This window comes from Schistocerca cancellata, chromosome 3, assembly GCF_023864275.1.
Source record: "Schistocerca cancellata isolate TAMUIC-IGC-003103 chromosome 3, iqSchCanc2.1, whole genome shotgun sequence".
NCBI lineage: Eukaryota > Metazoa > Arthropoda > Insecta > Orthoptera > Acrididae > Schistocerca > Schistocerca cancellata.
Genome location: NC_064628.1, coordinates 917,796,887 through 917,810,971, shown reverse-complemented (window position 1 = coordinate 917,810,971; position 14,085 = coordinate 917,796,887). Strand labels below are relative to the sequence as shown.

Sequence of the window (14,085 nt, the reverse complement as noted above, 5' to 3'; positions counted from 1 at the left end):
ACTATCCTAACGGATTCACTTGTCGTACACCCACATCGATTTCTGCCGTTATTCTACTCAAACGTTATTTCACAAAATCCAAAGATATTTTTTCTTATGTAAAGCCTGATAGTGGCACCAAAGTTAGTGGCCAGTTCCTAGCGAATGAGACAGGAGCTGAAATTGGGGGCAAGAAAGCAAAAGCTGAAATGTTGAACTCCGTTTTCAAATGGTCCTTCACAAAACCCAGGAGAATTGCCATAATTTAATCCTCGTACCACTGAAAAGAAGAGTGACATAAATACGAGGTGCATTCAAGTTCTAAGGCCTCCGACTTTTTTTCTAATTAACCACTCACCCGAAATCGATGAAACTGGCGTTACTTCTCGACGTAATCGCCCTGCAGACGTACACATTTTTCACAACGCTGACGCCATGATTCCCTGGCAGCGGCGAAGGCTTCTTTAGGAGTCTGTTTTGACAACTGGAAAATCGCTGAGGCAATAGCAGCACGGCTAGTGAATGTGCGGCCACGGAGAGTGTCTTTCATTGTTGGAAAAAGCCAAAAGTCACTAGGAACAAGGTCAGGTGTGTAGGGAGCATGAGGAATCACTTCACAGTTGTTATCACGAAGAAACTGTTGCTTAACGTTAGCTCGATGTGCGGGTGCGTTGTCTTGGTGAAACAGCACAGGCACACCCCTTCCCGGACGTTTTAGTTGCAGTGCAGGAAGCAATTTGCTCTTCAAAACATTTTTGTAGGATGCACCTGTTACCGTAGTGCCCTTTGGAACGCAATGGGTAAGTAGTACGCCCTCGCTGTCCCAGAACATGGACACCATCATTTTTTCAGCACTGGCGGTTACCCGAAATTTTTTTGGTGGCGGTGAATCTGTGTGCTTCCATTGAGACGACTGGCGCTTTGTTTCTGGATTGAAAAATGGCATCCACATCTCATCCATTGTCACAACCGACGAAAAGAAAGTCCCATTCATGCTGTCGTTGTGCATCGACATTGCTTGGCAACATGCCACACCGGCAGCCATGTGGTCGTCCGTCAGCATTTGTGGCACCCACCTGGATGACACTTTTCGCATTTTCAGGTCGTCATGCAGGATTGTGTGCACAGAACCCACAGAAATGCCAACTCTGGTGGAGATCTGTTCAACAGTCATTCGGCGATCCCCCAAAACAATTCTCTCCACTTCCTCTATCATGTCGTCAGACCGGCTTGTGCGAGCCCGAGGTTGTTTCGGTTTGTTGTCACACGATGTTCTGCCTTCATTAAACTGTCGCACCCACGAACGTGCTTTCGACACATTCATAACTCCATCACCACATGTCTCCTTCAACTGTCGATGAATTTCAATTGGTTTCACAACACGCAAATTCAGAAAACGAATGATTGCACGCTGTTTAAGTAAGGAAAACGTCGCCATTTTAAGTATTTAAAACAGTTCTCATTCTCGCCGCTGGCAGTAAAATTCCATCTGCCGTATGGTGCTGCCATTTCTGGGACGTATTGACAATGAACGCGGCCTCATTTTAAAACAATGCGCATGTTTCTATCTCTTTCCAGTCCAGAGAAAAAAAATCGGAGGCCTTAGAAACTGAATGCACCTTGTATAGTTGTCAGTGGTATTGTGAAACAGCTGAAATCGTTAAAATTGAACAAAGCTCCATGACCCGATGGAATCCCTGTCAGATTCTATACTGAATTTGCGGCTGTTTGCCCCTCTTCTAATTGTAATCCCTCGAACAAAGAACCATACCCGATTCTTAAAAAAAGGCACAGATAATACCCGTCTACAAGGAGGGTTGTAGAAGTTATTCACAGAACTACCGTCAACTATCCTTGACATCGATTTGTTGCATAATATTAGATCATATTCTGAGCTTAAACGTAATGAGGTATCTTGGATCACAGAATGACCCCCTCAGTTCCCTACAGCATGATTTCGAATACACCGATCATGTGTAATCCAATGCGCACTGTTCTCACATGACATACTGAAAGCCTTGGATCAAGGCAACCAGGTAGATGCAGTGTTTCCTGATTTCTGCCTCAGTGCTGCACCTATGCTTATTCACAAAAGTACGATCATATGGGATCTCAAGTGAAATTTGTGACTGAATTAAGGACTTTATGGTAGGGAGGAGACAACGTGTTATCCTGGATGAAGGGTTATTGTCAGATGTAGAAGTAACATTGAGTATGTTCCAGGGACACTTGCTTTTCATGTTGTATATTAATTACCTTGCCGACAATATTAATACTAAAATCAGGCTTTTTTTCAGCTGATGCGGTCGCCTATAATGAATTATCATCAGAGAGAAGCTTTACAAATATTCAGTAAGATATTGATAAGATTCCAACTTGATCCAAATGTTCAGAAATGTAAACTTTTGCACCTCAAAAACGAAAAAACGTAACATACTATGCCTATAATATCAGTCAGTGACTGTGGGAATCGCCCAACGCATACAAATACATGGGTGCAACACTTTGTGACGATATGAAGTGGATAATCACATAGGTTCAGTCGTGGGTAAAGCGGAGGGTAGACTTCGCCTTATTGGTAGAACACATTGAAAGAGTCCCCCTTCATTGTCATTTTACTTACATTCCAGTGACACAAACACTCTGGCAGGCGTGAGTGTGGGTGTGTTTCATGTTGCAATAAGCTGGTTTAGTCTGCTGCAGAGAATCATCAGTGAACCGTGATTTATTTTCAAAGAATATTCTTAAGAATTTATTTTATTTACTAGCGATTCATCAAGAACATTAACACATTTAATCACACTATGTAAGCATGTCAGTAGTTGCCAGGGCGTAACTGATGAAATCATAGCCAAATTCCTTTTAACAAATGGGGATTTTATTCACTTAAATAGTGCCTAAAAGCATTTTTTTAAAAAAGAAACAGATTTAAAATTGTAATCAGAAAGCACCCTCTAAATATCAAAGTTACAATTTATTCGGAGGCAGAAAGTAACAAGTTTTGACTGTATGAGCTTTCGGGCAGAGAACCTTGCGCTCCCTTTTGACACAGCTGTAGTTACGACCGCTCAGAAGAGCCTCTGAAAGACTACACTGGTGCAAATCTGCAACACACCAGATAACTTTAAACTAAGGGTTTTAACAATTTACACAAGCACACAAACTATGCACCCCCCGCAGGAGGGATGGAAATGGTACAAAACACTAACAAGTAAAATATTAACCTTGCCACTTGATTTTAACTTCTAAGAAACGTCTTACGGTGAAAGGGTGGCAACTTTATATACCAAAATGATCATTTAAATAAAACCCCATGAAATCCAATCTTATACAAAATTCTACAAGGTTGGCCAAACAATAGTTAAGATGCTCTACAATACACAGATAATATCAAAATTTCCAAAGATCAAAACATATTTGAGATATTAGGCCGTTACATTCCAAGCAATAAATTCGTTAACACACCAAATCCGACAAACATAATAGAGGCAGCTACTAAAGTACGGGAGATTGATAGGGAGATTACCGAACAACCGGAACCGCAGGTTGCTCTAACCTGCCCATACTCCACAGGGGAAAAACGGGCCACGCAACTTATAAACAACCACCTTCCCGCGGGTGGGCAAACGGAGAGGAATGGTGGGACGACCCCAAAGCAAAATGGCTGGTGACCCCACCAAGAAAACAAGCAGAATTTAACAATAGTAAATCAAACAACATATCACCAATCACTTGACTTCTAAGAAAATGCGATTTCTCGAGGACCTGGTACAGCACCCCCAAATCGCTCTCCCGAACCGTCCACTGCCAGCCGCTTCAACGGACGCAGGAACGCGCGCCGATCTCCCGCCTCATGGCGTCGCAGCTCGCACCGGCCAGACTGATATCGTGGGTTGACTCCTGTTGCCCTCGTGTCGACGGCGAAGTCACTACGCCTCGCTATACGCCGCGGCCCACTGGACTCATGTGGCGACCTCACATACGCCGACGCTCAAGGCGGACAAATCATCTTGTGTCTCAGTGCGCTACCGACCAACCGATCGATCTAACCGCCAATGACCATTGCCCGAGCAAACTCGAGCAGACTGGCGGCCTAGCACGCAGACTCAGATGCAGGAACTAAGCCCCGACCGGGCGACCTCTCGCTGAGTTCTCTTACTGGCGGAGTGGAAAGACTCTCATTTTGTTGGCTTAAAAGATTGATCCGAACGAGAGACATACTAGCACTCCGAAAGACAGACAGACAATAACAATTGCGGACGAGAGACAGACTAGCAAGCTGGGGACGAGAGACTGACCCAGGCTGACAGACTGGCGAGCTCATAGCGCCAGTTAAATGCACGTAAACGGGCAACCTTTTCCCTTTCCCACCAGAGGGAGACACCAAAGCTGCCATTGCCACAGCGGCGCCACCGCCAGAAACGGAGGGAGACTGCTTCACACTACGCGCTGTGGCGCGCTTTTCAAAACAGCAATTTTTACCAAGGGTCAAGCGGTCGTCGTAAGAATGGCGAACCCCTGCTGTTTTCAGGTAGGCAAAGAGGTTTTCTCTCCTTGTGTGAAACCGGTGTTACGTTCTTGGCGGAAGCCTCATCTCTGTTTTTTCCTGGCCACGGAATCGCGTGCGAGACCTGCTTCCAGCGCGCCGAGGGTATGCAGCCGAGCTCTCTTCGAAGGACGGTGAGTTGGTTTAACAGCGAGGCGCGTTGTCTCATAACGGGCGAGGAGATTTTAGCTTTCGGTCTCACGTCTCATCTTATAAATATTATTTAACCCCATCGCAGTAAGGAATGCAAGGCTTCTGCAGACTTTCAGTTTGATTCCTAATGTAGACGTTGATCCGTAAGAAGAACGTAACACAAAGGTGTAGCATATGTAAGAAGGCACCCTCGGTTCGGTGTGAACATTTGTCTGCTGCAACTGCGTCTTTATACTTTCTAATCTTACCTGAACCTTGATAATTTTGTCTCTTCATGAATTTTCTTTGTCTCGTTTACCTTATGTCCGCAGGAAGACATCCACGTGACTTAATATTAGAGTTCGTTGGCCCACTGCCAAGACCCTTTGTCCTTTCAAAGGTGCCTCCTGAAAAATGTTAATTTTTCGCGGCTGCGTGGTTTAATTATGTCCCGGCATACCACGTGTACCGTTTCACAAGAAATTGTACTTAGTTACCAGGCAACAGCAGCTGTGTAGATGCATTACAGAAAAGTTTTAAGGAATAAATACTTTTGCCGCCAATCTTATCCTGTGTACCGATGTTACTTCTCTTATTATCTATGTCATTTACCTTGCAGTTTCCTTTTTAGCCTATCCATAGCGTTTCCATGCGCACAGGTCAAATAATTAGTGTTCCCCTTTCATTTAAAACAAATTCTTTAAAATAGATGTTGTTTTCAGGAGTTGTGCTGCAAGCTGCTCTTATGTACAGTGTTCAGGCATTATTTACTTTATTTTAATACTTGATTCACCTGAAGAATGCCAGGATCAAACTAATAATTGCATCCCAGTCTTTACGGGTGATAGTACAATGAATGCTCTCTTATGAGTCTTTTTCTTATGATCACTTAATTAATAGTCCGATTCAGCCAAACCCTTTATTTGTCGTGTGGCTAGAATTGGTAGCGACCCAACCCTTTACGTTGATTTCAATGGCAGATAGCATTTTTTTATTCGAAGTGAGCTTCACGCAACTTACACATAATGCCATTTTTTTCCGCAACTTACACATAGTGACCATGACGCAAACTAACTTACACCACGGGAAATGCAATTACTCTTAGAAGCAGATTTCACTCGTGCCACCGGTGCTAAAATATTGTTCAAGTGTTCTGAACCCTTACCAGATAGGGTTAACAGGGGATATTGAACGTATATAGGGAAGGGCACCACGAATGGTAACAGGTTTGTTTAATCCATGGGAAAGCGTCACGGAGATACTGCAGGAACTGGTAGACTCCTGAAGACAGACATAAACTATTCCGAGAAAAGTACCTCGACTCATAAATCTGAGGCACAAAACCCTACTCAAACACGCGGGCTATCCTGAATTCCTATTGACTAGTATGTTAAGCAGCCAATCACATTATCTCGAGCACCTCTACACTCGCGGTATTTCTGATGCCAGCCAATCAGACCACGACAAGTAATTTGCGCTAGCAATCTCGTCATTCCGACACAAAATGAAATATAATGAAAACAAAATACGAACCATGTCCACAATATAAATTAGAAACAAATTTCATATACTCACAGCCCCTTCTGGTTGCCTTTTACAAAATCAAGCTCAGTCGGAGATTCGGGACAAATTCCTGTAGTGGAGAACGACTTCCCCACGGACATATTTACATAGTTAGTGAAACAGGACATTCTCACTTTGCGTAAGTCCTGAATTCAGTCTCTCAGTCTCACCAAAAAACTCACACAACCGAAACACGATGAAATAATAATATCCCAAAGTACTTTTAATTACATCAGAAATCCGTGGTAATGAAATTAAAGAAAATTCCAGTAAATTAGATTATATGAACCTATCGACTTCGTTGTAGTTTCAGTTGATATTATAGATGAATTCTTTACAGCCCCTATTTCAGTTCCACAAGGCCAGCACGGTTATCATGTGTTTTAGGTAAAAATTTATGTCTCCGAAAGTATAGAAGTTACTGATTTGAAGTTTTAGCTGTATGATTGTATTATCCATAGAATTTGGTATACTAAGTATGAAAAAGATCGATTAATATTTATTAGTACTGCTTGAGATTCACAGAGAGTATGTGTAGCGTATTGCAAGAAGGGTTAGTCAAGTAGCCTACAAGGTTCGCTCGGCCAGTATCCAGCGTCAGCTGTTACAGTGTGAGAACCAACATCTGCTCTCCTCCCGGCTACGCGGCAAGCTACGCTCTCAATGCAAGATGTCAACTAGTAATAATTTGCTAAGTTACAGGCGTCCTGCGATAGATTGCCTCAGGCACCTTGAGAATTTTGTTGCAATTCGGCAATGGTCCTATCGGACTTAACAGCTGCGGTCATCAGTCCTCTAGAAATTAGAACCACTTAAACCTAACTAACCTAAGGACATCACAGACATCCATGTCCGAGGCAGGATTCGAACCTGCAACCGTAGCGGTCGCGCGGTTCCGGACTGAAGCGCCTAGAACCGCTCGGCCACTCCGGTCGGCGGCAATGGTTCTTCAGTGCCATGGACAAGGACTAAGATCCGGTTCATCACGTTCCATGCATGTTCTATTGGCGGAGAAATGATTACCTTTCTCACCAAGGCAGTTCTTCTACGTCACGAAGAGCACGTTGCGTCGCAGCACAGTGAGTGGAAATGCATCTTCCTGTTGAAAAGCACATCACCTCCCTGTCGAAGAAATGGCAGGGCAGTAGCCTGTGACGCGCATAGGGCACTGATTTCTTCACCCAGCAGGAACGCCATGTGTGTGACAGTGAGTTATAACTGACGCCACCCCGTTCCCCCCAGGCACACACACACACAAACACACACACACACACACACACACACACACACACACACACACACACACGCTCACACGCACGCACGCACCAGCGGGAAGCCTCGACGTCTGGAGAGAATACACATCACAATAGGCAGCTCACCAGGTCTAAGCCACACACGTGCACGTCCATCACTCGCATACGGACAGAACCTGTTCTCATCACTGAAGCAAAACGGTGCAATTCCATTCTTCAATCAACTCTTTCACAAGACCAGAGTAGCTATGCTTGACGCTGTCGTGGTGTAAGTAGCACCCCGGGTCAGTGGCACCTGTGAACTTAATCCTGTTGCAAGAAGACGGCTTCCAGCAGGTGCAATAGGTACCAGGATTTCATCAATGGATGACGTTCAATCTGCCAACGCTGGTCGTACAATGTGTCCATCGTGATGTGCGTCTATACTACGTGGACATCCAGAACATGCTCTATAGGTGCGGGAATATCCTACAGACCATTGACCAAAGCAGCGACACGTCGCCAACACACAGTATCCAACGTGTATAGTCATCCGTCGATGTGTCCATACAGCATCCTGCATACCAACAATGCGATCCTGTTCAAGTGGCTGGAACTGTTAAACAGGTGTATGTACTTTTCGGTGCGGCATGGTTGTAACCTAGAGTGAATGCTGCAAACATTTTTCACCCCAAAACTCAGGCCAGTTACTGCCCGTAGATCCAAAATAGAAGATACACAGACAGGCCTCCTGAGCGCCATCTGTTCGCCAAACACTATAACTATTTAACACTATAATCCCTCAGCAAGTACAAATGCGCATTATATACCCTGGTACCGCTGAATGCAGTCCTTGTGGGTGTCGCATTAGTTCTCGCAGTGAATAAGTTAGGATAGAATCTCATGGGGAGCTAACAGAATAGGTTCCTTAGAAATAAAATTAGCAGAAAATATCAGTAGCAATTACAAACAATCGAAATCAGAATGCGCGAGGTGAAGTAGTTTCGGAGCCGTCGGAAACCTATGACGAGTGATGGGAAAACCGTACCGGTAGAAGTACGTCGAACATTTGTGTGATGCAGAAGAGCTGTCTCAAAGCAGGAAAGAAAAGGAGAAACAAGTTGTGTGAAAGAAACAGCAGATCCAGAAATGCGTGTCAAGTAACTTCAAGAAATTCAGTTGGTAATTCGAGCTACCTCCAGCATAGTAAAACTAATGACATTTACTTAACAAAAATGGCTCTGAGCACTATGGAACTTAACTGCTGTGGTCATCAGTCCCCTAGAACTTAGAACTACTTAAACCTATCTAACCTAAGGACATCACACATGCCCGAGGCAGGATTCGAACCTGCGACCGTAGCGGTCACGCAGCTCCAGACTGTAGCACCTAGAACCGCTCGGCCACTCCAGCCGGCAACGACATTTACTGATCTGGTATAGAAAATATGTAAAACGCCTTATTAACCATCAGGTTCCTGGGAAATCATTAGTATCACGATACTAAAGAATGTATCAGTGGAAGATTGGAAGTGTTAGATTATCAGTAAGATGTATCAATTTAGTAAATTTTCGACAAGAAAAGTGCACACAAGAAAGTAAGAAATTGAAACTGGGTCCAATTTGGTTTACCTTTACAAAAGGCAAAGGTCGCAGAGGAGCAGGTCTTCGTAAGGCATTTGGTATCCCGAATAATATTAAACCTTCACAGTGTTTGGAAAAGCTTCTGCATTGAAAGTGGATATCAGTGTTCGAAATACATCGTAGAAAAATCAACAACAATCAACAGATAAATAACAGCTGTTGTTCCGGTTCATAACGGGGCTCACGAGTGCGTTCGAATGGAACAGTCTGACCTGCATTGAACGACACAACACTGTAGCAACTTGCTTTGTGCAGTGAACAAATACGGGTTCGTTTTACTATACCTGACAGCGTTGTTAGTACATCATGAAATGAAACTGTTAAATGCAATTGTTGCAGTTTCGTGCATTTGCTCAGTCGTTGTAAATATATTCAAATATACCCCTTTTGTAGTACAGAATTGGAGGTAAATATTCACACTGTATCGACGTCACTGGTCCTAGTTTGAGATGGCATCTCAGTAAATAAGAAAAACAGACTTCAAGTGTTACTGTTTCATTATAAAATACTGTCATGTTACAAAAAAAAAACCAGTTTTGACATGTTATTCATCAGGAGATGAATTCTGTAAAGTGAGACTTTGTAATATCGAAAGTATCTACATTTGACATCATTATAAACAGATGAGTACAAAAAGGCAAAGAACAAATGGGGAATAAGAAATATTTCCTTTTCCTCTGTGGTGAAAAAAATTGAAGCATAGTTGCATCAATAGGACGCAAATAATAATTATTGGACTTTTGTGGTAAGGTCTCATGGGACCAAACTGCACAGGTCAAGCCTACACACTACTTAATCTAACTTAAACTAACTTACGGTATGGACAACACACACACCCATGCCCAAGGGAGGACTCGAACCTCCGACGGGTGTATTTTTTAATGTTAACACTAACGATGGATCTTTCTGGAAGATTAAAACTGTGGGGGGGACCGAGACTTGAACTCGAGACCTTTGCCTTTCGCGGGCAAGTGCTCTACTAACTTTTTTTTTTTTTTTAGTTGGTCAAGATTTATTACTGCGTGATGATGACATTCAAACACATGTAATATATATGATGACTGCACAGAAGAAAGTGGTTGTTTTGTTCCAATTTCATTGCTGTTTTTGCAGTTCACTTTTAAATAATTTCGTCTGAAAAAGTAAGTATTTATTCTTTCTTTTCTTCTGGTTTCTTCCCACCAACACGGATGGTTGCTTTAATCTTTGATGAGATCTCTGCTATTTTCCTCCTCACTAAATCAATGTTCTGGTCAATCTGCACTTTGTTTGTTTCATATACCTTTGGCAAGGTGAACAAGACTACAAAAGCTATGATGATTAGAGTCATGCCATTGAATCACGCCCCAACATATGTCAGGCACCACAGTAGAACTCCAAACTTAATTGAGTCTACAAGGTCCTCTACCAGGAACAGCCGCCTCAGTTCACGTGCTGCTGCATTCAGATGGGCAACAGCTAAGTCAGTCATCTCACGTACTTTCTCTTGCGGCAGGGTCAGATCCAGTTCCAGTATGTCCTTGAATGGATGTCCATCTGAAGTAGTTTTCTGAACTGCCTGCAGCACAGTCTTGTAAACACGGAAACTAATTGTTCCCGTCAGAATTGCAAGTGAGAGATAAGCAATAACACTGATGAGTGAGACATAAGTCAGAGACAGCAAAATTCCCAGCACACTTCCAAATACAATGCCAGACTTCTTTGGGTCCCTCCAGTAGATGAGCTCCACAACTTTTGGATGAAGTATGTCTGGCTTAAACCATGCGTCTAAGCCAATTGATGCCAATGCGAATGGTGCTATTACAGGCTCATCATCGACTTTAGGGGGCGTTTTCTTTGCTTCCGACTTAATTGTGGGTGGTACTACTTCGGGTTTGGTTTTGACTGGCGATTTTTCTTCCAACTTATGTTTTCCCATTACTTTGGCAGGAATTCCAAGTTCCAAGTCATGCTTTGTCACATTGTCATCTGGCTTTGTTTCTTTAACTTTTTTGTCCTCTAGCCTGTCAGATGCAGAATTGTCTTCACTGCCTTTTGTAGCTGGTGCCGGCACATGAAAATCACCGTGTCCATTGGGTTCTGGAAAACCGAAGTCCTGCTTTGAAGCGTGTATCTCTTCTGGAAAATCTTTGAACTTGTCTTCTGCCTTTATTTGTTCTGGTATGGAATCCGTATCTTTGAAGCTGTCATCATCATGGGCTTCATCTTTCAGGTGTGCAAAAGCTGGGTGAAACTCTGGCTCCGCTGGCTTCTTTTCCTCAGTTTTTTGTTTTGGTAATTCGTCTGTTTTTGGTTCTATATTCTGCACTTCAGGTTGAAGAATATCTTCATTTCTTAAGTTTTTCTCTTCCCGCATCCCTCCTCTCTCCATCTCCATAAACGCTTGGGACATAGCACTTGCATCAGACCCTTTGGGTGATATTTCAGATCTGTTAAATAAATCTAGACCAGAACCGTCCTGTGTGGGTAGATCGAACAAGTTTTCGGGAGCCTGCTTGTTTGATTCAGTCGTTGCAAAGAGGGATTTTTCAGGCTCCACGTTTAACTTCGGGTCGAGTTTTGTCTGCTCATCATGCGATTCAAAATCTATCAATTTGTTTGAAAACTCAGCTTGCGGAATTTCTTCAAGTGTCTCCGGCGTGTTGCCGGCTTCGACAGATCCTACCTTTGAATCACCCAAAAGCGAAAACTCTGAAGAATTCTGGTTGTTTTCAGCTTTACCAACAATAGTAGAAGAAACAATATCCTTGCCAGAATTGACAGCGGGTTTCATGTCTTGATTAACATCAAAACTATGCTTCCCGGGTGTTTCTGACAAAGGAGAAGATTCGGGTTCTAAATGCTCAAAATCATCAATAGATTCATGATCTCGTCGCATACCCGTTGCTTCAGTGGAAACTGCCGAAGACACGATGTCGCTGGCATGCTCCTTATCCTTTTCCACGTTAGTAGCAGAGGTTTCCATTTTTGGTCGTTAAAACTTCAGAAGCTGGCGAAATCTGAGACGTTCGGTCACTGTATCACTGTCCACTCGGCGTACTCACGTTACAGAACGGAACTGCACATCCGCTAACCTGAAGCTGTCAAATGTCGTTAAATGGTTCAAATGGCTCTGAGCACTATGGGTTCAAATGGCTCTGAGCACTATGGGACTTAACAGCTATGGTCATCAGTCCCCTAGAACTTAGAACTACTTAAACCTAACTAACCTAAGGACAGCACACAACACCCAGCCATCACGAGGCAGAGAAAATCCCTGACCCCGCCGGGAATCGAACCCTAAGCTACCCAAGCACGACTCACGACCGGTCCTCACAGCCTGAGTTCTGCCAGGACCTAATCTCCTACCTTCCAAACTTCACAGAAGCTTTTCTGCGAACGTTGCCGTGAAAGCCAAAGGTCCTGAGTTCGAGTCTCGGTCCGTCACACAGTTTTAATCTTCCAGAAAGTTTCTTATCAGCGCACACTAAGCTGCAGAATGAAAAACTCATTGAGGAAACATCCCCAGGCTAAGCGGCCGGCAATTATACCGCGATTCCTGTATGTTCGTTGCTAGTATTGTCACAATACTGCATCGACATGCGTATCATCCATACCACATGTCACTGCATCAATCGCTGATTTGCATGACCGCTTAGTGCTTTGTGAGTGTGCACGTCAACAAATGCAAAACGACCCCTACTTTCTTTGCCAAAGTACTGTTTTCCGATGGGCCTGCCTTGCCAAACTATTGTAGCATTAACAGGCATAACACGCATTAATGGAGTGGCGACAATCCCCACTGGTTACGGCAAGTTGACCGTCACCGTCATTGTTCGGTTAACTTATGGCCGGGTATCGTGGAGAACAAACTCATTGGTCCGTATTTTATCGACGACACATTGAATGGACGCAAATATCGAACGTTTTTGGAACAGAAACTGCTGCAGGATGTTGCCCCGGACGTTCGACAACGTATGTAGTTTTAGCATGGTTACCCAGCGCATTAGGCAACTGAAGGAAGGGAGGTAATAGGCCGTGTTTATACAGGTCGGTGGGTTAGGTAGAGGTAGCTCTATTCAAAAAAAGTGGTTCAAGTGGCCCTGAGCACTATGGGACTCTGAGGTCATCAGACCCCTAGAACTTCTAACTACTTAAACCTAACTAATCTAAAGACATCACGCACATCCATGCCCGAGGCAGGATTCGAACCTGCGACCGTAGCAGTCGCGCGGTTCCGGACTGAAGCGCCTAGAACCTCTCGGCCACCGCGGCCAGCGGTGACCCTATTAATTGACCCGCTAGGTTGCCGGTTTTGACGTCCCTGGATTTCTTTCTGTGGGACATTCAAAAGCCAAGTTGTACCAGCAAGTTTGAAAGGTCTTGAAGCATGGTCGACGGCAGCCTGTGCTGAGATTCCAGCAGATATGTTTCTGTCCTCTGTAAGGTCATTTGAAAAGCGGATTACTAAGTATATTGCAGTTGGCGTTACTACGTTTGAAAACACAGGAGGGCGTCGAGTAGTCCCGTGATCGATATGTGATGGGAATACGGCGTTGAGAATGGGGATTCCAGTTAGGAGTCATGAAACACTGACCAGTCCTACGGTCACAACATTGAGGTGGTGTGTCCCGTATCATTGGGACATTGAGTAGAATGGCGTAAATTTCGACTGTGTACCTACTTCCGTACCTCCAATTACAGCGTCACTTGTGGAGAAGCGAAGAAAATGTTTCAGACAAAACTTATGTAGGTTTTGCCGCAGAATCGTAATATGCAATAAAAAGTGTATGTTCCCGCACTGAAGATTTAAAAGTTGGCCTACGCCACCCACGCATGGGGTGGGATGGGGCTATATTATGGTATCTTTGCAAGACAAATAAATTGAAATTAGATGTTTTTTTTATTCGATGTGTAGTTCTAGAGATATTTCAATGTTAAAATGAACATCCTGTTTATCACAGAATATTGGTCGTTTAAAAACACGTAGGCTGAAACCGAAATCCACTGA

At 43.8% G+C, this 14,085-nt stretch overlaps 1 protein-coding gene across 1 annotated transcript; it reads right to left on the bottom strand.

Moving 5' to 3' along the window:
- Positions 1–10,092: 10,092 nt before the first annotated feature.
- On the bottom strand, positions 10,093–12,181 carry LOC126175997 (reticulon-4-like). Its single transcript, XM_049923110.1, has one exon. The coding sequence runs from the start codon at positions 12,058–12,060 to the stop codon at positions 10,435–10,437; it is 1,626 nt and encodes a 541-aa protein (XP_049779067.1). The 5' UTR covers positions 12,061–12,181; the 3' UTR covers positions 10,093–10,434.
- Positions 12,182–14,085: the final 1,904 nt, after the last annotated feature.

Coding starts and splice junctions, on each gene's coding strand:
- LOC126175997 (XM_049923110.1), bottom strand. CDS start 12,060: ATGGAAACCTCTGCTACTAACGTGGAAAAGGATAAGGAGCATGCCAGC.